Below are 26,041 nucleotides of genomic sequence, written 5' to 3' on the forward strand. Positions count from 1 at the left end.
GGGTCATTCACCAATGAAGTTAGTGCTCTGCGAGTTCTTTTCCATCATAATGGGCAACGGCACGATAATATGAAATCGAAACCAGCTCTCCGTTGTTTTTCTCTCTTTCTCCCTTTCGCTCTGTCTAATGCAAACAAACTCTGCCAACAGACCGGAAGTTACCCGACCTGAACCGTTTCGGGGGCGCACACAAAACGGATGAACACGAGAACTGTGAACTTCTTTGCTTCTCGCTTTATTTAGCTTCGCGCCCCTCGTTTGGGGGTTTTGTTTTTGCTGCTGCTGCTGCTCCTGCCGCTCCTGCCGACGACCTTTCAATCCGGCGGGTCGGGTGGGCACACGGGGCTCGTAACTGTAATGCATTGATTCCGGACGCTGCATGACGCGAAACTGGAGTGGCTTCCCCGTAAGCGCAAACATGCGACAGAGTAGGCCTTGCTCTGGAGGGCGCGCTGTGCTGGATTGACATCATTATGGGGCAAACCTGGGCTTTCGTTCGTCGGCTGACAAATGGCAGTAGGCCCGAAGGTAGTAGCGGTTGTTATTAGCGACGTTAGTGACGCGTGTCTGTAGCGTGTGCGGGATCTTGTAATTGTTCCTATAGTTTTGGGGTAATTTTTAATATCCGTTCGTGTGTGGAGCTTTTGTGGAGTTGTGGCAGGGAGTTGTGTTGAATTGAGGAAGTGAGATGTATTCCTTGTAATACGCTACCTCAGATATACCGTCCATAGAATCTTCAATGTCTTTGAGGAGATATTTTAGAGATCCCAAGTCCTCCAGGTCCTAAAGCGCAGAATAAGTTCGGAATACTTTGAAAATATGATGGTTATGGGGTAGGTCATTCCTAGAAATTCAAGACACTTACACGTTAAACATTCCGGTACCTTAACCTAGACTGACTTCTCCAACTTAAACATCAATCCTATTCCTTGTTGTATGATTTTCAGTAATTCTGAGATGTAAATGACCTCCAAAAGAAACATCTCTGCGATATCTTGTTCATATTTCCCAAGGCATCAAAATCCTGAATTCTCCAATTCCAAGACATAACTCATCTATAGACTTTGGGACTCAAAGACTGTGAAGTTGGTGTATCTTAAACATTCCCAATATTGCCCGTGTGTTTCCTGTTAATTCTTCAACGTTATCTCTGTGCACGAGTTTGCACAACCAACCTTCACTATCGCACCACAAATCAATGCACAAAAGAAATTCTTATCTTTCCAAAAGTCCTGCTTCTACACACACACGCCCAAACCCGAGACGATAACTGGGCGAAGATAAAAACATCTAGACCCACCCAATAGGAGAATGTAAAAAGCTGAACGAAGAATGAGATAAAGCTTGATTGTGATAGGAAGCAGGGCTCTGCGTGTAAGGTTGGGTTGGTGTGGCTGGCCGGTCGATTGTTTGTCTATTTTTAAGCATTGAGGTCAAACTCTTGACTAATGTTGGCTGCGGTCCAAATTATAAGTTCACCCTAGTTTATCATCCCGAAACACTTTTGAGCGATAGAAAGTATATGCAGCAAAATTCTGTCCACTGTATTTTGTGTTGCGCCTTATACATGGATGAGCTAAATGGCGTAAATGCTGGTTGCAGGATTTTGGGATGCGAGGTTTGATGTGAGCAATTTTGAACAGTTCTGATTTGCTTGCTCAAAGTTTTGTAAACAATACTCACCTATCAGCTATCACCAGATAATGGTATCTCTTTAAGTTAGAACTGCCTGGTAGCAATGGTGTATCTTATCTGTTCCGCCAAATGTACACCATAGCTGACGCAATATGCCCCACACTTTGTACATATCGAAGCGAAGATCTTCGACCGAATCTTCAAAACATTGTCGTTGGCGGCTCTTTTGAACAAGTGGCTCGCAGGTTTCAGGTTGGTTTCTTTCGTTGGAAAACGCGTATACAAGCACATACTGCTGCTGTAATTGTTAGAAGTGCTCGTATATTCTCGGGGCTCGTGTTCTTTGTGTGTTAGGAATAGCCACCTTCGTCTGATAATGCCATCAAGTTTAAAGGCTATTGCAAACTCTTACCTAGCATCTAGCGTGATGGATTTGCAGGCGGAGCCGAACGTCACGTGGTTGTTGTTGTTGTAGTTGTTGTAGTTGCTGCTGATGATCTCCAAGATCATCGGTAGCGGCGTTCCGAGCTCCTCCTGCTGGCTGCTGCACTGCGCTTAACCCCACATCCAGTTGTTGTTGAAGTTGTTATTCTGGTTGTTCTGGCCACAGCCGAATGCACCCGGCGGGCATGGGTCGGGGCGACACTGCACGCTCGGATCGCAGCAAGCCTGGAACGGCCAGTCGCAGATCTGCTTGGCGGCATTGAAGTGCAGCCCAGCGGGGCACTGCATCGGGCAGGCACGTCCAGCGATACACTTGGCGTACACGCCACAGCTCGGTCCGGGCAGGAGCGTCGGCTTCGAGCCGTCGAACATCGGGCAACGGTTGTCTACGGGGCAGTTGTTGGCGCAGATGCCTCCACCGCTGCACGGGGGCTGTGGTGGTGGTGGCGGTGGTGGAGGTGGTGGGGGTGGTGGATAGATCGGACCGCCACCGCCTCCGCAGTCACCGCTGGGTCCGCACGGGTCCGGGCGGCACTCAACGTTCGGGTCGCAGCAAGCCTGGAACGGCCAGTCGCAGATCTGCTTGGCGGCGTTGAAGTGCAGTCCAGCGGGGCACTGCATCGGGCAGGCACGTCCAGCGATACACTTGGCGTACACGCCGCAGTTCGGGCCGGGCAGGAGCGTCGGCTTCAAGCCGTCAAACATCGGGCAACGGTTGTCTACGGGGCAGTTGATGGCACAGATGCCTCCACCGCTGCACGGGGGCTGCGGTGGTGGTGGCGGTGGTGGAGGTGGTGGGGGTGGTGGAACGATCGGACCTTCACCGCCTCCGCAGTCACCGCTGGGTCCGCACGGATCCGGACGGCACTCAATGTTCGGGTCGCAACAGGCACGGTGCGGCCAGTCGCACGCCTGCTCGCGGGCATTGAAGTGGGTACCGCCCGGGCAGAGGGTCTCGCAGGCGCGGCCACTTTCGCACTTGTAGAAACGGTCGCAGGTCGGGCCGGGAAGCAGGACCGGCTTGGCCGGGTTGTAGATCGGGCAGCGCGAGTTCAGCACGCAGTTGATCAGGCAGGGCGTGGTGCCCGAGCACGGTGGGTTCTGGAACACCGAGTACGCCTGGGAGGCCGTCACGAGGACAGCCAACACGAGTAAACTTCTCATTTGCGAGCAGCTGGGTTGGGTCGATTTCCACGCTAGAAGTCTGTACTGCTAGGTCGTCGTACACTGGTCGACGAAAAACTGATGCCTTACTGTCACCCTGGTAAGGTCTTTTATACAACCCGATTCTTCGATGGGGGGTCGCACTTTCTATTTCAAGCATTGGACAATGTACGGGGGGGACATTTTGGACATCTTCACCAGAACCTCTTCGCTGATAAGGTGGTTGAGTTTTCTTTTTTGCAAAATTGAAGCATTCCAAGAGCAGCTGTGTTGTGCCTACGTACGATGCTCCCGGCTATCAAATCAAACAGCCAAAGATCGCTATCGTACATTGTAGCTTGCTCTGTGATAGTAGCAAACGTGTGTGGTCCGACTAGGAACTTCCAACTTACGGAATCGATAACAGCACTATCATGTGCAATGTATCTTTGGTGCTCGCATTGGAGCTCTTGGACCTTCAATCAATCTAGCCGGAACTTGTACGGGTTGCTGGTATTTCGCGTTCGCGACCACCAAGGTTCCGCGTTTCCAGGTGTTGGCAAAAATGTTGCCAATCAGTCTCCCTTTCTGCACAGAGTGCGGGAGTAACACTCCCGATATGCTGACCTTCTCAATACGATGAACGATGTATGTGTGTGTTACCTTACACACACACACACACACACCTCCCCATCGTTAGCGCAAGTAGTTCCAGGAAAACTTGATAATAGAATTGCGTGGAATTCCTCTTCGGTCTTCGGTGACATGATCGGGTAGGTTGAAGTAGCGAAAATTGATTACTTTCGAGCATCTAATCACGGTGAAATATCAAATACTTTCCATCAGTGCGTGTTTCGTAGTTATGTCATTGGCCCTCCCGATGAATTCCTCATTTCGATAGTGCTCGATGTCGTTGGATATCTTGAATTATATTATTGCTGAAATTGGATAGCAGCAGTAAGACATCTTCTAGACGATTCCATTTGGTATTGGATGTTATGTAGGCTTCCGGTATGCATTATTTTAACTTGAAATGAGGTGAAAGAAGTACATTATTGCAAAAAAGAACGTTGTACAATCAGGACACTGACAAGCCTTTTCAACAAATCTGTCAGAATGTAAGCGACAAACCTTTACGGCCTACTTTTCTGCCGTCTTTCTGTGTTGGTGCAGAGTTTACAAGACTTGTGCAGCATAAATAATTGCCAGCGACGCTGTCAAGGATTGAAAAGTTCTCGATTTTGCATAAACACTAGCTGACATGTTGTCATCAGTTTTGCTTTTCATTATGTCACGACCCATTTCTTCGTTTGGTTCTAAGGTTCTAACGTGTTTGCAACTATGCAAAAGGAAAGGAAATGACGAAGTGAACTCAACGAGCGCACTCGAGAAAGTTTTCTATCCTTTTAGGCCCGAAGCTTGTGTTGAGCATACATTGGGGGACGTCTTTGAAAGTTCTTTGTGCCTTTCTGTTGTCGCCAGTTGCACAAACATTTCCTCCACACTCCAATCGGTCGGCTCCTCGTCCCCAGTGTGGCGCGGGACCTTGGATTCAGGCGTGTCTCATTCGATCGTAAATAATACTCCCTACGTGCAATGGATGTGATCGAACACCATCAGACGTCTTCCTGCCTTCCTTCGTTGTACGGATCTGGTGGTGGAGAAAATTCAAGGCAGCAGAGTTGCCAGCCAAGCCAGCAAAACAACAAATGCGTTAAGCGCAAGTGATCATGAGCAAACATAACAACAGAGGAACCCACCCAAGTCAGTTTTAGAGAGCCTCAAAGGCCCAAATGGCAACCTCTCTGTCGGGCACAGCACACTGTCCGAAGTGAAGAAAATCGCTCAACCGTACCACGGCCGAGTGCGAAATGTCCGGGCATAAATGAGCAAGAGGCAGGCAACAAAAAATGGAAACGACGAATCGACAGCGAGCAGACAAACAGAAACAGAAACCCAGCCAGCAGTGTGTGAGGCTTTCCTTCTGCGGCCGACTGTTTTCGCTTCACGGTGCACTTGGGAAAAAAGAAGTTAGCTTTTCCTCGTGCCGTGTGTCGCATCCGGCTGCCTTCCCCCGTGCGCCACTGTGGGTGGCTGGGTGTGATAAATCATGCATGCAGGTTGAGCTAAAACAATGCGATGACTCTCACAAATCTTAAGCCTTCCATCTTGGGAGCGGGCAGTGGAGGTGTAGTAGAGGGAAGTCACTCAGTCTGCTGGTCAATGTTGGCAGCATCGCTTCTAAATGGCCATCCGTAAATGGTGGTCCATTTGGTTGTACAGACCACCCAGCTTGTATTCTAGATATCCCAGCCATATTGTAGAAGCTTTCCATAGAAATGGAAGTATGTAGAAGCAATGCTCTATTCCGCCATCATCGTCTCTGATGATGTTGGAACCTACATATGAGCTCTCTATCGCTTCGAATTGGCTCATAACAAGCCAAGCAACAAATCCCAAACAACCTTTGGTACAGCGCACATTCAAACAGCACCCCCGCAGCAACGTCCGGTAATGAAGTCACTTTCCGGCCCTGCTGTGGGTGGGTTGGTGCCTGTGTTTCAATTTCCCGAAGGCACTGTTCCATTTCGCTGACTTCACATGCCAATCCTCACCTCCCCAATCGCTAAGCCTGCCCATTTTTGGGCAGAGGCGCAGAGGCTTTACTGCCTGGTCCACAAACAACAAGCCATCCGAGCTCTCTGCTGTCATCTTACCCGGCTTCGCGAATCTTTTGACCTCATTGACACTTTTTTCGTAAAATATTCATCCCAAATCACCGCTCTATACAACGTCCAACAGTATCCGTCAAGCGATGATGGACCGTGGAGGTGGAATGTTTTGTACTCCTTCTTAAATTCCGCCCCGAATCCAAACTATCGCCAGGTCTGGGTGGAGTTATCCGTCTTGGCGACTTTTACTTCGTCTGCCTGGCTTTACTTCCCTTTTCTCCAATCTGGCTTGATGGTGTCACGGTTTGTATCCTTCCGAAACAGGGGGCAAACAACCCTGCCCGGCTTGGTTGGTGATATCGACACACCGGACCTTTCTTCGCCGGCAGTTTGCCAATTTGCGGCTCGTTGTTTAATGTACTGCGAAATGTGGTTCGAAAGTTGTCCGGCTTTCGCGGGTCGCAACTCCCTCCTCAACTCACCGCTGCTCCTATTCGTTTGCAGAGAGTTTCCCTCTCTGGACGATAGATGTAGTGCAGGAGACACGATGGGCAGACTTAGTAGGGCGCTTTGTGGAATGTTTTGTTGGAGGAACGGGTAGACACACGTTGTGTTGCACGTGCTCTTGTGAGGTTAGGTTTCGATTGCAGCTGTCAGGTGTATCAAGCGTGACAGTATGGAGTCTGTCTAGAATCTCTGGATAAAATCTGGAAATATGTTCAGATCATCTTGTTTAAAAACTTCTGAATTCTGAATTCTCACATCTTCAACTCTCGTGTTGAAGAGTTTCTCGTGTGGGTAGAGTTTTGATAGATTCTAAGCGCACAAGTTCTAAGGTCAAAAGGTATCACACACTCACACTGCCGTCAAACGTTCCAGAAGAGTTACAACAACAACAGGGACCTAAGGAAATTTAAACCTCGCTCAGTTTCTTCGCGGTCGTCCTCTACGACGGTTCCAAAGCACCATCGGGGTCGGATTACACAAACCCTATCGGTCGGAAGCAACCCCGCCGACCGACCGTTTGCCGGTTTATTCAAACGGCGTTGGATTTAGCGTTGTTTGTGTGTGTGTGTGTGTCTGTTATTGTTTTTTCCTCTTCCAAAACGCCTTCGCAACCGTGTACTGTTTACCCTTATATTTCCACTGCATCTTTCGTTAGCAGTCGGTTGCTTGCGTTGGAAAAGTGGCTGTTTGCTGCTTACACGGACGCGAAGATGCGTGCTTGTTGTTGTTGTTGTGGCCATTGGTAGTTCGTTAGTGTGTGTTGAGGCTCCCCCATTTCCCGTACACCGTTGCCCGATATGCTTGTGTATGTATTGATGTTGTTGATGTTTCCTGCTGCTTGCCGCCAACTTGACCAAAACCCACACCACAGACGACGCTTGTGCATTGTGCGTTCGTAAGCGTTTATGCAAAAAAGCCTTTTGATGGATTACCTCCTGCTTGGTGTATGTGTGCACACCCACACACACACACAAACACATCGATGACCGATCAAATCATCCCTCCGCAACATCTAATGGGGGGGGGGGGGGTAAGGGTACGGCTATTTTGTAACAAACTGCATACAATCCATCGTGTGCACCAATTTAAATGCCCGGAAAACGGATGCGGTTTGGAGAGGGCAGCGAGGCACGGCAGTCACAGGTCTTCTGTTTGTGAACGCAAACCCTTTTTCCTGCCAGTGTGTTGCCATAACAACGCCCATCAAAGCATCGGCAATCGATCGACTTCAATTTGGCCTTTGCTGTTGCTGCTACTGCTGTTGCTACACTTCCTTCTTCAATCATGTGGAAGAAGCGCAATTCAAAGATTGAATCCACATGGTTTCGGTGCTCTCGCAACCATAGAGCTCCCCCGATACAATTGCTAGTATTAATAGCTATTCGCTTTCCAACGTGTGGTCTGCTGGCCGTTGACCTCTGTCTCTCTCTCTGGGAAGCCAGGTTTAGCCATCAAAAGCCAGGTTGAAAAGGCCAAGGATGATGCCTTTTCAACACCCATCGGGAGGGGCAAATCGTTTTATTTTGGAGCCAATGTGTACAAACCGAAACCGAATAAAATGCGTTTATGTTTACATTACAGAAAATCAAAAAAAAAAGCTAAACACACAACCCTTGCCACCACCAACACAAACAGCGGCCGACGAACATAATTCGGTCGAAAGGCCACACGGTGTCGTCTCTGCTGTTAGGTCCAGAGTTCCAGGCTCGGATGATTCGATCCTCAAAACTGATCTTTGGGTAGATCAACAACAACTGCACGTTTGCTGTGTGAGCTAGCCAATGTTTCTTGTTACGCCATCTTCACCAATACCCTGGGAGAGACTGTAGACAGTGTCACGACGGTGGCGACGAACCCATCTTAACTCTACCGGCGTTTGCAGTTTCTCACGTGTTGCATTGGGGTTTTTTTTTGCAAACGTCTGCCACAGACACTTTACCCTTTTAAGTTAGCAATAATCCTTACTTGTAGCTTTCTTTCAACGCAGGGCTGTCTCCCACACATACAAAATCACAGTTATGTAGGACCCGCTCTGGTTGTATAACACCTATTGGGCTTCTTTCGGCCGTGGGAGTGTGAAGACTGCTAGACCCAGACCTCGGTTGGTGCCTTGCAGTGCGGTACTGTCTGTGCTTTCTATCGCACTATTTGTAACAGCCTGTACAAGCATAACTTAAATCAATATAGCAAGGCAACTTTCAAGCTGGAAAACAAACAGAGACACTCGCAAAACCGATTAATGCACTCTAGACGCTGTCGACGGACGAATTTTTCGATGTGACAAATTGCTTGCGACAGCGAAATATTATTGATCATCTCTCTCTCTCTCTCCATGGAAACTTCATCTCCGTGCCCCCGGGGTCGATCAAAAATGTGTTCGAACGCGGGTGCATACACGCTGCTGCTAGCCTTATCGATTTATGATGCGCTCCAGCTGTGTGAGGTCACCACCCCCACATCAGTCACGACGACGACGATGATGATGATGATGATGATGGAATAAGCGGGCAGAGCGCTCGGGCTCGAAAATGGATAACCGTGTGCATTATAGGCATTTAATATGCCGCCAACATAATCCGATTTTGTCGTCATCGTCGTCGTCGGTGTGTACGCCTTTCGGCGTCTGTCTAGCGCGGCGGCGGTGGTGGGCGAAAGTAGCACCGTTTGGACGTGATTTTCATGGCTCAAATTAGTCGGGCCCATCAATTCAATGCTGCCGATTTTATGCATCACGCGTGTGTGTGTGTGGTAGGAGGTTTCGAAACACACACTGAAGTTAATGAAACCTGCTGCGGCGCGTAGTTACACAGGGGAGATTAAAGTGAACGTGTTTCCTTATTGTATATTGGAAGGTATTTTTTAAAGTGAAAAAATGAATAAGTCCGGGTGTTAAAAGGCATTTATTCCTATTATGGGTATAATCCCTTACAATCGGGTTCACTAATACGGGTTCCATTGCTTCCAGTATACCAGCACCACATCGTAATTGTTAACATCTGGGGATCACGGCTCTGTAGATGACAGTTGATGGATTATCCCTTGCCGTTTGCTTTCATTTGGTCCAGCCAGCTCTCCCAGCAGACCAGATCGGAGGCCTCTCTGTACCTGCGTAATGTGTTATTGATTTGCAATTTTCGCAATTTTCCAAAAACCAACGTTGTTCCAACGTCTCTTCGCCAATGATGGTCATTTGCTGCTGGCGCGGTCCCACTGTCAACCGGACCGGGGTATGATTTATAGCCATTTGTTGGCCATTCCAATTCCAAGCCGTTTCATCTAGCGCGCACGTTTAACGGCAATGTTTGAAATATCATCACGAAGTGCCCAGTTCGTGAAGAAATGGTTTCGATTTCACAAAACTTTAAAGTTTAATCGTACCCAGCTGCTCCCTCGATTTGTTATGGATGCCGCCGATACCGAATTTTCACACCGTTGGTTGCAAATGTGATTAACCATTTTCGACACGTTTTTCACGTGCGATGCGATGCGTGCGCCGACGACACCCGAAACTTTCATTCGGCCAGTTAAAGCATCTTTATCGGACCGGCGTCTATTTTTCACGTGGGCCTTGGTGTGTCCTCTCTCTCTCTCTCTCTTGTCCAAATAATTATGTTTATTTATGTTTCTTTTCTTTTACGTGAGAAATTGTACCGCCGTGTTTGATATGGGTTTATTTTTTGTTGCGAGGGACGGAAGTGTACTGCTTTTTTTTTCGGATGGGCCACTGCGTTGCTTTGGAAAGCCCCCCTCGCGCGCTGGTGAAAGCTCTCTTTCATACTTAAGCGCACGTGCTCTTGCGCGCGCAAACTACCTTTTGTTGTCGCGCAAGAAAATTCGACCAGTTTTAAATTAAGCGGTGTCCGATTTAGCCGGCGCTTGCAGTGGTGGGTGGGTGGTTGTAGCACGTATACGGGCCGGACTTTACTGATTGCAGTTTTGAGCCCAAGCTTCATTGGTAGATGTAAAAGGGGGAGAGCGAGTTAGCGGGTAAAAATTAGTACACAGGGCTGTAATGAGTCCAATTGTGTCGCGCCTTACTCTCTGGCAGGTTTATTCGTCTTCTAACGCGAACGCGTTGGGAATTGAAATTGAAGCGTTTTAATTGTGTGCAGGAGAAATCGACAGCTCTTGGTGAAGCGTTATTAAATGTAGTTTTTTTGTTTTTATTTCTTTGGTGTCATTTCGCATTTCATTTCAATGATCTATTGTTGCAAGTAGTACTGATGTTGACGATTTTATGGTTTTATGCTTTATTGCTATTATTTCTTATCTTTACTTTTGCGATTTGACAGTAAATTAGGTATAATTTGACAGTTTTTAGTTGTGCAATTGAAGAAAGTTGATATTTTTTTACATGTTTTACACGAAACCCTGCGAAAAATGGATAATATTTTAATTTGTAAGAAAACAAAAACAGTGAAAAAGGAGCAAATATAAAATATAAAAATAAGGAACTTGTAATTTGATGGGAAAACAAAATATTCTGATATTACATTTATTACTTCTTTCATGGCAAAAGTGCATGCATTATACGTGCATTTTATTTATGACTTTTATTTATTATTCTCTTAACGTCATAAAAATTGCATAAAAGTAATAATAATGCTCCTCCTACACATCATCACTTCTGTATCATTTAATTCATTTCCTTCCACTCGCTGACATTTGTCGAGAGCGTCACGATTTCGTAATAATGCTGCTCCCGTGCTGCGCCTTCTTCATCACCCCTTTGGCAATCAAATGAGCCCCGGCACGGGCCTTATCGCACAACTGAAGAGAGAGAGAGAGAGAGAGTGCTAGAAATCCAAATGAAGTCTACTTATTTCTTATATATCTCGTGTACTCTCTGCTACTCCATTTCCCCGCCGTCAGTGCTTTTATCGTAATTAAATTTCCTCCTTCTAGCCGAACAAAAACTGCCAGCGCCATCGGTACTTCCGTTTTTTTTTTTTGCTCCCCCTGATCGCCGTTTCCGACCGCCCAGACATCCGGGTGTGTGTGTGTATATGTGTTTATATATATATCTTTGTGTGCTTCGGTTGCTGCATTGCTGCCACCGCCGCCACCACAGAGTGCTGCACAGCGGTGCAAAGTTTCGCTAGAGAACGATATACGCGGCGCAGACGAGACGGCCCTTGGGGATTGCAGCTTGACTCAGCGGTCGATGCAGTTTCTGCTCCCGGCAAACCCGTCCGCCTGTTATCTCGACGGCTCGAGACGTCCAGTCTCCCCGCGAGATAGAAAGAGGAAGGGGGTTTGTCGCCGGCGCGACACAGTTATTCGGTGCAGCCCTTTGGCTTCGAGTTGCTGCTTTTTGCTCGCTTTCGGCTTTTAGAACCGCTTCGCGCTACAAGCGCTTTACATCCGGAAAAGGGTTCTCCGGGAAGTGGGTTCCAATTAGTGTGTGTGTGTGTGTCGATGTAAAAAAGAACCGATTGGGAATGAAAAGCGAAAAATCGATCCTTTTTGTGCAATTGGAAACCTTGAAAGCATTTGGAAACTGCACATCTGCAGGCGAAAAATAAAAAAAAAGACGGCTGGCAATAATTATCAACAAAGCCAAGGAACGTGCAACGTGTACGGCTTGCCGATTGGAAGCAAAAATATGGACCACGTTCACCCTTTTTGCCTTGCATAAACAAACCCCTTTTTTGTGGTGCTACTGATTGCTTAAGCAGCGCTCCAATCCAAACCATTTCTGTTGCTGTTTCTGCTCGTTTGGTATTTCCTCTTCCCGTAGCAGTTATTTTGGTGGTGGTGGTGTTGGTGTACATGTGATGTTTAACCGTGAACCGTTTGGGACAGACTTTCGGTGCAGTGCGGAGAGCAGCGAGCGCACACACATGTGGTCGGTCACTCCCGGGGTGGCCCCGGGCCAGTGAGCTGCGCGTGGGCCAGCGCTTGGCTTAACACGCTGCAAGTCAAAGTCATGGACAAACCCCCCAATCGCCGGTTTGACGGTTCTTTCTCGGCGCTCTTGGGCAAAGTCAGCTTGTGAGGGATTTGGCTCGTTGCGAGCCGGAATGTTTTGTTTACAACGGATTGGAAGGATGCGAAATTACTGCCTGCATGTGCGGCCTGGGATTAAAAACACGCGCCCCACCACACGCGGGCAATGATGTGTGTACGTGCGCGGAACAGTGGTCAAAATATTGATATTTTCTTTCGAAAGTAGGGCCCACTTCATTTGGGGATGGTGTGGCGTCGCCCCGTGTGTACTCGTCATCCCATCGCAATGTGGTCGTTAATAAATCGAACAAACTGCTGCCGCTGTTGCTACTAGAGAATGTGGTTGTGTGGAATAAAAATATTATCACAACGTTTCACATCACGCACGAGATGACGGGGATGGGTTTGCGTAATCAGTCTTCGGTGTACCAGTTAGCACCTTGCGCACTCACCTTACTCCAGAGGTTTTTTTGCAGGCGGGTGGGCTTTGCGTATAAGATTGGGAAATTATGGACGACCAAAACCATACATTTTCACCTGCAGCGAGCGGGAGAATATGTTTTCTTTGCTCTCATCATCATCACCGTGGATTTGGAGTTGTAGATCCGGATTTCTGGAGCAACGCTCAGAAATACGCCCGTTACACTAAGTGGGTCAATCAATGGGGATGATCGATATGCATTACCCGTCAAACGTTTGAAAATGATGTTTTTTGGGGTTTTATTTCTTGTTATGCTTCATTTCGATGAAAGTTTCTTCTCCGTCGTACAATCGTGATGTAACGGGGCTGGTTTGTAATGCGTTTTTTATTTGTTGCTGTGCATGTCTGAGTTCATTGATCGTGGATTAGGGCATTTGGAGGTAAATGAATGAGGCGAGAAGTTTGGCTCCTTGTGGTCTCTCTTTTGATTTCTTATCTGCATTCGATCGAATCAGTCGTTTCTTTGACTCATTCATAACGTGATTATTACACGATTGAGAAAAAGAGGTTATAGGCTATTTTGTAATGCCTTTAATTTGGGTTAGTTCTGCATTCAGATGCTCTGCAGGATACTTTCAAACGGTTTAAACACAGAATCTACTTCTTGGAGGCTTACACGAATCTTCAGTGTTATTATATATCGTCAAGCTATCGGCAAGATCTTTAGAACAAGTCGTATATTATTCCTTAGCAATTTAATTTTTTTTCTCTACTGTGTTTTCCATTGACCAACAATTTTGATGGAATGCTTCTAGCGCCTTTACGTTTTTCCTTTGTTTTCTATGCATAGTATTAGTACCGTTTTGGCTAGGAACAGTACCGTAAATGTGGTATTTAAATTAACTACGCCTGTCTTTAGCATTAGGCACACGTTTGCCTCCCAGAAATCAGTTACACAACATTCGTAGGTCCGAAAAAAAAAACAGACAAAACAAAACCCTTGTTCTCCTCATCTCGCCGAAACACTGATTAGCTGATGTATGTTTTGTTTTTTTTTTGTATCAGAGCTTTTTCGTCTTCTTTTCCTCCACATAAATCAGGCACAGATGGTTCAGAAGTTGGAAAAAGAGGTGTTCTGCGCGAATGGGAATTTTAACGGAAGTTTTCTTGATCTGTTTTCGATTGCTCCTGCAAAACCCTGTTCACTGCTGTTCTGATTGGAATCGTTTGTTCAACTTGCAAGATCACCTTTTTTTTAATTAAACCGGCCCATACATCTGACTCTTTATCTACCTACCAGCAATTACAAAAACCTGCCAAAAGACTTAACGAATTATCTCTGCAGTTTCGAGTGAGAAGCTCGTTTCGGCCAAACTATTTTGGCTTGGCTCCGCTTGTTTGTTTGATTTTGGTCGACTTTGTTTTGGCCCTCAGGTGAGTTTTGTTTTCATCCACCCGGGTTCTTGAATCGATTGAGCGACCGAATGCAGAGGATTTTGGCCTTTCCGCGCTGGAGAAGAGGTAAAAATAACCTAACTGTTGCTCTAACGGTGTAGAACGCGCGCGCGCGCACGCCGGTAAGACAACTATGTGAAAGAAGGGGTGTGTTGGGAAGAGATTTGTTGATGTTGTTGCTGCTGCTGCTGATGCTTGCATCATCAAGATCACATGCTCGCGTTTTTTTCCATGGGAAGACGTAGAATGCGACGAGCGATTGGAAGCGACGGTTCTACATTCGTAGTTGGTGGAGCAAAACTTTCTTAATTGTTCCTGCTTTCGCTAACAGCAGGAACGGCGCTCGAACGGGGTTTAGAAGCGTTTGATTCATCAGATAAGAAAGAAGCAGATCATTATTATCTCGTCAGCGCTCCACCCGTACATTGTTTCCTGTGCTACAGTCACTGTCTCTCTGGCCGTGGCATGCCTTCCGATTTACCCACGGAGGACCTGGCTGGAGGACCCCAACTCCCAAGAACGTGCAGTCCCGGTGATGGAACAATTTGAAATAATCACCATTTATGCAAATGCCGCTTTTGCTCTAATCATGCAGCGTTAAAGGCCGTCACAACTTTATATGGTACAAGCGGAATAGTTGACGTTCAGTTTATGGTAGCTGCTGCTGCCGTGTCTGGCTGGACAATTGCAACTTTCTCCATGACAATCCAACAAACAGAACATGTGTGGTGCACGTTTTAGGTTATTTAGGCCCTATCGTCTAAATGGGAACACAGACATTCTTATGATCCACTTGGAGAACGGTGGTTTCTACTTCGCCTGTGGTTCTCGTTTGATTGAACTAATTAACGCGATTGTTGTGTGGACAGGAACGCAAGCGGTCGCGTGTTATACTTGAAATCATTTTTTTTTTTTTTTTAAAGAGCAAAAAATGATTGTGTTTATTCATACACTAGAATACATCGATTGATTCAGTTCAGTTGACGAAATCTTAACTAGGTTTCCTGCCTGGTGGTGTTTACGCTAGGGGTTTGAACTTACAGCTCAAGCTTTTCTTTTGTTTGAGGAAGAAAATGAATGTTTTCCTTAATAACAGCACAGAGTGGCTATGTAAATGAAGCGTTTAGCTACTGTGAGGATAAAATCCATAATGAAATTGATAGGAGAAGAATATTTACAAAAGCTTACTACACTAACTACCCTAGCTTAACCTAACTTAATTGCGAACTAGAGTACTAAAATAAGTTCCTTATACTATCCGAATCCGAATTTATACAGGTCTGTCGAAGTCGATCTAGGATATCCTGGATCTTCTCCGTTAAAATGGGCAAACCAGTTTGTGCATGCAGATCTGTGGTGGGGTACCGATTTGGAAAGTTCATTATTAATTTCAAAAACCTGTTTTGAATGGTTTGTAACGATTTAAAATTGGAATTTGAACATTTATGCCAAACGTTACATGCATAGGTTATCGATGGCAAAACAATCTGACTGTAAATAATCTTTTTGTTTTCCAGTGACAAACTTGATTTGCGCTTGATGAGAGGGTATAGACTCTTTAGCATCCAGGTTGCCTTGACTTTGATGTTTTGGACATGATGTTTAAAACAGAGCCGCTGATCAAAAACTACACCTAGATATCGTGCGGTGCTTGTCCATGGAATGTTAATGGGACCCATTTTAATATTTCCAGCCTTACGCTCTATTGTGGAAGTTCTAGTGCCAGTTCTGTATGGGACTAATAGCATTTGAGTTTTGTTGGAGTTTATGTTAATTTTCCAGTCGTTCAGATACTTGACAAACGTGTCAAGGCCTCTCTGAAGTCCGGTACCAACGTGTCGTAAGGTCCTGCTTGAGCACAAGATGGCAGTGTCATCCGCGTACAAGGCCAGATCCGTGCCTGACCTCAGTGAAGGAACATCGGCCGTGTAGCAATTGTACAACAGAGGACCGATAACACTCCCCTGTGGTACACCCGCACAATTGGAATATGATTCGGATTTTTCCGAATTCACGTAAACAGCCGATGTTCGTTCACTGAGGTAGTTTTGGACCAAATGAACCAAGTAGGAAGGAAAACCCTGCAGTCTGAGTTTGTAAATGAGACCATTATGCCAAACGCTATCGAACGCCTTTTCCACGTCTAGAAGGGCTATGCCAGTGGATTTTCCACTTGTTTTGGCATTGCTAACAATCTGCATCACTCGCTGTAACTGCATGGCAGCCGACCGCTGCCTCCTGAACCCAAACTGTACGTCCGGTAGGATGTTGTTAGCAGACACGTGGGTCTCCAACCTCGTGTGAATTATCCTTTCGAAAATTTTGCTAATGGCACTCAATAAAGAAATAGGACGATAACTCGATCCCGAGCATGGGTCCTTTCCAGGTTTCAGCACTGGCACTACTTTAGCAAGTTTCCACACTTTTGGAAAATATCCCAATTCAAGGCACCTGTTAAACACCCTAGTAAGCAAGATGGCAGTGCTGTAACTAACGTGTTTGAGCATAACATTGAATATGCCATCCGGTCCCGGAGCCTTGTAGCTAACACTGTATTTAATGGTTTTTAGAACTTCCCCGCAGGTGACACGGTCAATCTCTGTGGTATCCACAGGTACAGAACTTAACTCCCTGATGCTAGAATGAACAGCATCCTCAAACGGGCTTGTGAGTGGATCGCTAAGCCTGTGGGCTAGCGCGAAATGAGAAGCCAAAGTTTCAGCTTTTTCACTAGGAGTGAAAGCGGAAGTAGAAGTGTTTTTAAGAATGGGGATGGGCTTCCTTTTTTCTTTCAAAACCTTTGTCATACGCCAGAAGGGCCTCGAGCATTTTGGGAAGGTACGTACCCTGTTCGCAAACTGGTTGTTCCTAACTTCAATGAGTCTGGCCTCAACCAGTTTAGCTGCTTGTCGGAATGCAGAGTAGAAGGCCTTATCTCCTGTCCTTTGAAACCTACGCCTGAAAGAGTTTTTAACGCGTATAAAACGCTTTGTCACCGCATCCAGTTCTAGAACTTTATCTCGGATGTGTACCAAGGGGACCGCGCGTATCTCGGCCTCCCTCATACAATCAACGATGCTGGAGATTGCTGCGTCGATATCCTCAACCGTAACGAGAGAGGGGGAGGCATCGATGTGCTCCCCCATGTGGTGTTCAAAACGAAGCCAGTCCGCTTCCCGATAATTTCGCTGCTGTCGTCTGATTTGTGACCCCGAGGCACTGATGCCCATCGTCACCGGTAGGTGATCAGATGAAAGTCCCGTGATAGTGGTCGGAACATCAATGCGGTTGGATATATTTGTTAAAAATATATCTATCGTTGAGCTGGAATTACCTGTGTGGTACGTCGGACGAAATGGGAAAGCCACAGTGTAGGACCCCACCTGTGAGTCCTCCCACAATAGCCGCCCGTTTTTGTTGGCGCGGACGTTGCCCCATTCCTGATGACGCGCGTTCAGATCTCCAGCTATGATGAATCTAGCTGATCTACGTGTGAGGATACGGAGATCACGTTGCAGCATTTGTGTTGAACCATCAGCGTCGCGAGCCTGCTTCGGGCAGTAGACTGAGATGAAATCAATGTTGCCCTCAGCTGATGGCACTTGAATCCCAACTGCCTCAATAAGCTGTGTGTCAGGTAGGGAGAGTGTTTTGAATGCTAAAGATCGACGGATAGCAATCAACACTCCTCCTTTAGTTTGATCCAGGCGGTCAAGGCGTACTACTGTATGCTCTGGCAGAAAGAAGGATTTTTCTGGTTTCAGATGCGTTTCTGTCAGCGCAAGCAAGTCGACAGCCTCATTTCGGAGGAAGTCTATTAGCTCTAATCGTTTAGGTAGGACAGAGCAAGCATTCCATGTTGCGCACTTGATCATCTTAAAGATGGCTCGTGATGAATTCGACCATTTTCATAAGAATTTGATCTGGTGGGCACATCTTCGAGATACGCTTAAATTCCACCCACAGGCGGACAATATCGCTGAATTGCGATTTTTCTTCTTCTTCGCCCTCAGCATCAAGTCGAGATCGAAGATCATTCAGTTTGTCCTGTGCTGGTTGACGGTGGATCTTTCTTGGAGCTGGATGAGGCCCACTGGTGGAGACGATGGACTGTTGTCTCATGTCATGATGTTGAAACAGCTCACCATGCTCTGACGTTTCCATCGTCACAACCTCTGAGAGCGGTTGTTGTTGATGCTGCTGCGCTTGATGTTGATGTTGTCGCTGTTGCCGCTGGTTTCGTTGACCTTGTGGGTGCTGGGGCGGTTGTAGCTGTTGTTGCTGCTGCTGCGACCGTTGCTGTTGCTGCTGCGGCTGTTGCTGCTGCTGCTGCTGCTGCTGCTGCTGCTGCTGCTGCTGCTGCTGCTGCTGCTGCTGCTGCTGCTGCTGCTGCTGCTGCTGCTGCTGCTGCTGCTGCTGTTGCTGCTGCTGCTGCTGATGCTGCCGCTGCTGCTGTTGGAATTTTTGCTGCGGCTGCTGATGTGTCTGGGGCCGATTGACCTGTTGCTGCCGGTTGGGACAACCAGGACAGGAGCAAAAATGCTGGCCTGTAGGACGGTGGTTTTGTCCAACCCAGTTTAATGGTTGTTCCCATGACGATCTGGTTGGAATTGGCGCAGGAATAAAGCGCTTTGGTGTTGACGCTGTCAAGTTGCGTTTTTGCAGATAAAGTATTCTGGTTGAGCAATTTCTATTGTAAGGACTGTGGTTTCCCTGACAGTTTGCACATGTTTGTTCACCACCCAGTTCTTTATCACACTGACGTGTCCGGTGATTTCCAGCGCATTTCGCACAACGTGGCGTCATGGCGCAATGTTTTGAGGCATGTCCGAAGTGCAGGCAATTTAGGCATTGCATTACCTCAGATTGCTTGGGCTGGAATCGCTCCCATTTTACATTTGTGTAGTTTAAGTGGGAGATTTTTTGTAGCTCCTCAAGAGATGTAGCGCCTTTTGGGAAGGAGACAACAAATAGTTTGGATGATAAGCCACGACTTTCGCCCACTTTCAGCTCACGTACTTGCGATGGCAATAGTTCTAGGTTCCGTAGCATTTCGGAAACATGGTCTTCGGAACCAAATCGAAGTCCTTTCAGCACAACTTGATAGGGTTTGTCTGCCTTAAAGTCATGGGAGTAATATTCCCGTTGAAATTTGGCCAACTCCAATTTGATCGCTTGATGATCGGCTCTAGTGGCACAATTGATGCGACAGGTGTTTCCTGCCGTGAAGTTGAAGGATGCATTTATGGTTCCCTTCTGTGTAGCCGAACAAAGAGAAGCATAATTTTCTTCATTTAATCCAGACACCACAATGGGTGGGATTTTTTCTTTGCGAGTGATTTGTTCTCCCGCAGTATTTGGTGCAACAGCACCATCCATTGCTGTATTAACAGCTCCGTCGTCGGCAAAAGCCGGCGTAATAATCACCGCACCCTTCTTCTTCGAATTCATGGGTGTAGCTTCCAGCAGCTCTCCTTCACGCTTCCTCGCAGGCATGGCTGCACTCTCCTCGTTCGCGCTCGAGCGAGAAAGAGATGCCTCTTTCAGAGAGGCGAGATAATTCGGAGGTTTCTTTATCCTCTTCTTTTTCACACCGCGTTCTGCCTTATACGGCACCATATACCAATTTTGCATCTATACATGTATTGGCGTGGAACTACCACACACAATACGCTCAAACTGTGTTTCACTGGAAATCGTTCTTACAACTGAGATTGTCGCGAGCTCAAAAAACACGTCCGAACTGGACGACAGCTCCGTTGCGACTCTACTTGAAATCATCTTTGAGGCATTCCAAAGTATCGCGTGTCGCTTCACCAAAGCGTCGTAAAATCTGTGTCTGAGGCGTGTTTTTTTTTTTGGAATACATTTACATAATAAAAATTAGGCGTCTTTTGTTGCCGCTGACTGGCGAGCAAGGAGCAGGACAATGGGCAAATTCTTGGACGCGTGTTTCTTCAAACCTTTGGAGTTGTGATTTGTACCGGAAAACGTGAATCCTCCTCCAGTGCCGGAAGTGTTCATTTAAGATCCTCTCTTTTTTTGGAGCAGACATATGCTTTGGATTTGCTGAGAACATGACGCTTGGTTTAGTTTATTAGATACACGCACATTTGTGTTGTCTCCTTGTTGTATGATGTCTGCCACTTGCGCTGTGGATTCTGGTAGAGCAACGCACTCCAGAACGTTAAGCTTCATGATCGTCAACGATCACGACAAGATTGGTTGCTTAATTGGTTCAATTATCACCCCTTGCCTTTTGCTTCATGGAGGTGGAAGTTGCGCTCATGCGTAGTGCGGGCGCAGTTCGTTGTACTTTCCCTTTGCTGAATCTGACGTCTGTCTCAGATGTATATTAAACGCTTTGCGCAAAGGAGTAGCCGTGCCGTTTGTTGAGCTATCTAAGAAGGTTCTTAAGGCCAGTGCGAACTTCTTCAGCGGTTCGTTAGAGAAAATGTGGAAAACTCTTGCACCCACCGAATGTTATTCTAACCTCAAAGAAGCAGTAGCACCTTGAGATTGTGCTGCTCTCTTCACACTTTGTCGAGTGGTGAGGGTCAAAGATTGTTTTTTGTTGCATTAGAAGACGTCCCCGTACACTCGCAACGGCGATGATGATGATGATGATGATGTACACAGCAATAGTAGTAGCACCCGAACTAAGAACGATGATTAATAACCCCGTTACGCGGCGTTTGCTTTAATTAGTCCTCGCCTAATGCATATTTATAGCTACCCGGGTTGGGGGGGACGAGAACGCCATCTTTTGAGTAGCGTTTGGGGCACGCGCACGCACCAAGAACTCAACCTCAGTGGTGGTGGACTGAGGTGAAAAGCGATCTTAGATGAAGTGTATGGGGAGAGAGAGAGAGGCCGCATGCATTAGATGCTCACGCACTACTATGCCATCGTTGTGTGTGCCCTTGTGTATGCTAATTATTTTCTTGCCCCCTCCCCCCTCACTCCGACAAGCATAAATGCGCAGAATGCGTTGTGGTTTCCGATTTTTTTTTCGTGTGGTTCTCTGTGGATTGTGTTGAAAATGTTGGAAACATTTTTCACAGACCTTACACAGGCCTGCTTCCCGCACTGCAATTCTGGTGTGGACGGAGGGAAGAAACGGCGGCGATTGAAGAAGAAAAAAGGCTCCATCCATCTTGCCATCTGTTGTTGGGAGCCGTTAGTAGGTAATTTCTTTGTGATGGCGAATGCTTTTTTGTACTCTTCCTTCTCTTCCACCGTTCTGATTGAGGAATTGAAGATGACGCCCCGTAGTCGGGTGGGAGCGGAAAAACTAATCCCATCGAAACTCCGTACGGTATATTTGGCGGTCTGGTCCAAGCTTTGGCGTGTTGTGAGGGCGCCAGACAGCTTGGCCAAGCTATTGAGCATAGGGTAGCGATAAAACTAAGGTGCTAAAATACACAAACAAAACACAGTACCAGAGCCAAGTCTCCCGATTTGGAGAATAGTTGTGTTCTACGGAAATAGCAGCAGCGCCCAACATTTCTTACATGACGTCTTCTGGGTAGACATTAAACTTGGCGTGCGAGGCATGGTAAAGATGAATCGTGGACAAGCTCTCCGAGGGGTGTCTGGTTTTTTTGGGTAGTCATCGGTGATGTTAGAAGATTCCCACACATCTTCTAGACACCTCAAATGTCTGCTCCTCGACTTCACGTGATCATTTGTCAGCAGAAACCTTGAAGAAGGAGCAGAAACCATTGATGGAACAGGGAAAGAAAGCGAATGCGTTTCTGACTCCTTGGGGTTGGGCCTACTGGTTACCGAGCTGTGGGACCTGGAGCACTTGAAGATGTCAGGATCTTCTTCATTGGAGCTCGGAATGATGGATTACCGTGTGCCAGTGTGTAGGTATTTTAAAACAGACACATTGACATTGATATAGTTACTCCAGCTGAAAGAGCAACGAGAAGTACTCATTACTTTCTGTGTACTTTGGACGTGGCGTTCAGTTGTGCCCTAAATTAGTTTCTCTTTAAAAATATCCCTCAAGAGATATTCGATATCCCTTTTCCAATCCAACTGCAGATAATAACACGCTTTTCGTGCGGAACCGTCAGGCTGCGCAATGCGCACAAAAAGCGTGCAATACGACTCGGTAAACAAAGCGTGCGAATATATCCCGTGCATCATGATGTGAGATTACTCTCGCAGCGAGTCGAGTCTCCTTCAGTTTTTGTTCGTGTTTCGTGTTGAATGCAGCGAGGATCACCTGGGGAGGGCTGCTGGCTAAAAGGGGGGTGGGTCCGGTTCATGTCCGTGCTGCATGCCAACGTCATGCCTGACTAACCGAGTTCAGTGAAACGATTTGACCCAGATTCAACGCTAACTCTTACCGCCAACGTCGTCAGTGGCCTACCGGACATTTCATCTCGTGCTGCAGGAGAGTGAGTGAGATCCGGTGTTGCGTTGTCGGTGGGGTTTTTTTTGTGCCTCATGGTGCTTTTTTCTCTCTTTTCGTCTGCATTCCTCGAACGTATCGCGACGTAGGGCTTGCATATGATGCTTTATGAACATCCACCGGTGTTGTATTCAATTTATCGAAGCCAAGGCCAGTTATGGCAGTAGGGTTAACAGCAAGATCCTTCATCATCTCCATCGTCGCTGTAGACATCCGTGACTAACTGTTTGGTTTTCTTTCTCATTTCAGGTAAGTCAATATGGCTGGAATGCGCACTTGCATCATTGGAAGGGAACAGCAAGCTATTCAACAACTTCAACCATGTGAAGGAGAATTCAGACATCTTACATCTACATCAAAATTACATATCTACCTCCAAGGAAATGAGTTTTAATTCTTGTTTTCATTCGCTAGATATCAAGCGTCTTAGCACAGTACCCAAGCAATCGTTGAAATCGCTCCCACAGCACAGAGAGCACAGTTGGGGAAAAGGCTGAGACCTAAACACCCAACCCATTCTATGTGAAATGTTACCAAGTAGTAGAGCGTCGCTGCCGCTGCATTATTGTACCCAAACCCGTTTCGAAAGGTGCCGTTAGCCTTCGCATTTCGAGCAGCAAGTGGAATGTCCAGTTCCACCGTCTAATGCCTTAATTCTTGGACGCACACGGGACCCATGTCCTTTGCCAACATCTGAGGGAGGCAAGCTTAGCAAGCACCAAGAATTCTTCAGAGTTGGCGCATGATGGAACCAAGATTTAAACCTATACAGTTGATTTCTACGCCTGTTAGACGATAATGCGATAACCTGTTAAATGCTTAATGTGTCTACACACCGGTGTAATTCACAATGTAAATCGAGAGTCGAGAGCGAAAGAGGGAGCGATAAATTTGAACCAACCGATCGATGGTGGCATAATTTAGAGACTTCAACCATAACACGCTACAACGGTGAAGAAATCGGACATTTTGTTATCTCGTATTTACAGCCCCATGTTTCTGTTTCTCTCTGGGCTAGGCATTGCAATATCAAATCAGAATGTGTGGTGACTTGCTCACAGCGATAGTAAAAGAAGGGGACAAAGCAAGCATGTAGGAGGGTTTTTTTTGTTTGTTTGTAATATTTAGGGCAAGATCCCGAGATTTTAGTCTCTTGAGTATGTGTTCCCTTCCTCGTAACCTAGTTTCACGGGGCGCGGGGAAACAAACAAAACATGACATGGAAAGCAAATTTAAAAGTTGTAAAGATTTTTATGACTTAAATCCCCTCCTTTTACTTCTTTACCGTATGTGTGGGGATTTGCTGGGTGTGTAGTGTCACAGTGTGGTGTCCACGAGCTGTATGGACCGGAACAAGAAACGTCAAAAGCGATTAAGAAATCTTGAAGTTTGTATGAGAAATAGGATTGTTTTGCGCAAAAGACTGTTTGTAATTTGTTTGCACTGTAATCTGAAGCTAGTGACGACAGAATTTCCAAGTTCTTTCGTACGAGCACACATTTCTCACTCGTTTCCATATATCTGAACAGAGATCGTTTGCTGAGCTGAAAGTGTGGTGTATAGTACAGGATCATTTCGCTCTTTTGCGCTTGAAGTGAGCAGTGGGTGCGAGCAAATAAAAACCTAGCTGACCTTCGAGCGGGGTTATGGTGCAACTGTCGGGAGTGATCCATTAGTCACTTCCGCTTTTCGCAGAATTGCCTCACTTTGCGCGGCCAGTTTCGCCTGCAGAGAGATAGAGCACGGCCCGCCGTCTTGGGCCCGTAATGGGGCGAATGTAAAAGAAATCTACATAAAGAGAGGAGGACCGCGAGCACACATTTGAAACTTCAAGCATGGTGTCTGCCGGCTTGTATGTGTACTCCATATCGCACCAGCAGAGTGTGCGCGGGCCCGCTCTTTCGCGTGTATGATTGCTAAGATGTGAATTAAATTGATTGTATGATTGCGAAATCACTGCTGCTGCTGCTGCTGCTGTGCCACCTCTTCGCCCAGCTTCCCATTCTGAGACAATTACCGCAATGGATGGACGTGGATGGGTGCATGACTCGGCTATCAATTCTGCGCCTCGAGAGTGCGCGAGAGTACACAGGCGAAAAGGTGAACTTAAATTGTATCTTCTCCTTCCGTTGTGTACTCGTGGAAGCGCCTGCGGAGTTCGGGTCTTGATGTTTCAAAATTGGCTCACCACTACAGGCTTTGGTACGGAATTCGGATGGGAACGAAATAATGAGCCCACAACAGTGGTGGTATCAGTTGGGCACGGGCAGTGTGAGCCTCTCATTGCATAACGCACACACACACACACACACATTTTGAGTAAGGCTTGCGCTTCTTCCGGTTTCGGAGGAAGATCATCCATTGCTGATATGCCCAGCACGAGCCTAAGCCGTGTCGTGTACATGTAAAGAGCGTCTCTGAAAAGTGAAAATCAAGATTATCTTGTGTCGTGTGGGGATGCGGGTAGTGCCCTCCTCCACCTTAAGGGCAGGTCTACGAACGTGAGATCACGACATTTATTGCGACTCCAAATTACCGCTGCTTACCTTACCCAAACAAAAGTAAAATTTGTCTGCAGGTATTATGGAATATGTTGTGTGTTTGTTGTGTTGTTGCTGATAACAATTGGCACATAAAACCTACTCCCCAATGGTGAAGTTTCCAGCAGGAGAAGGTTTTCTATTCACTGTGGGTGTGTACCACCACCCTTTGGTGCGCGATGTAACACCATCGTTGTGTCCCTATTGTTGTCACACTGACCCGTGCGCTTCAAAAGGCATGGGAAGAATTTTAATTCCTCTAGCCGCTAATTAAAAACCGCTTCTCTGGAGACGCACGCTGCACGCTCGGTTGCAGTTTTACTGTGCTCTTTGTTTATGCTGTCCATGTGGGCTGGCACCGGTAGTAAATCGGGAAAGGGTGGGCAATTCAGCCGCCACAAGGGGTGTGAAGATTAATTGGGGAGGTATGGGGAGATGTGCTGTGGGCGCCTGCACACGGATACTATTTTCTCCGCCATTGGTCGTGTGGTGGTGGGTGTGTGTTACTGTTTTTTGGTTGCGTAACGATGCGCTGCTCTGTCCATTAAAAAGCATCAACGGCAACGCACAGAAATGCTCAAATTGAGGTGTAGGTATAGTTATAATAAAACCAAATCACGGACTGCTGCCGAGAAGAGTGGGTGAGCCACTGATGGTGCTATTATAATTGTAATACACCAATCAAATATGCTACTCGAAACACGAGTGGCGTGTTTCGTAACCGAGCAAAGATAATGCTGCAATTTAAAAAAGCCACAGGACGACGACGTATCGAACGTATTTTTTTTTTTTTTGCATTGATTTAAATGTCACCGGTTGGCTTGTAGCATGACGATGATTGACAACGGGC

At 46.7% G+C, this 26,041-nt stretch overlaps 2 protein-coding genes across 9 annotated transcripts in view; one reads left to right on the top strand and one right to left on the bottom strand.

The window, feature by feature from the left end:
- LOC120961017 (formin-binding protein 1-like) overlaps positions 1 to 26,041 on the top strand; it is a 68,812-nt gene that overhangs the window by 4,499 nt on the left and 38,272 nt on the right. The gene's annotated exons all lie outside the window — the stretch shown is intronic.
- LOC120961018 (uncharacterized) lies at positions 1,935 to 3,341 on the bottom strand. Its single transcript, XM_040384571.2, has one exon. It carries the CDS (start codon positions 3,241 to 3,243, stop codon positions 2,191 to 2,193), a length of 1,053 nt encoding a protein of 350 aa, XP_040240505.2. The 5' UTR covers positions 3,244 to 3,341; the 3' UTR covers positions 1,935 to 2,190.

Source organism: Anopheles coluzzii, chromosome 2 (assembly GCF_943734685.1).
Source record: "Anopheles coluzzii chromosome 2, AcolN3, whole genome shotgun sequence".
Taxonomy (NCBI): Eukaryota; Metazoa; Arthropoda; class Insecta; order Diptera; family Culicidae; genus Anopheles; species Anopheles coluzzii.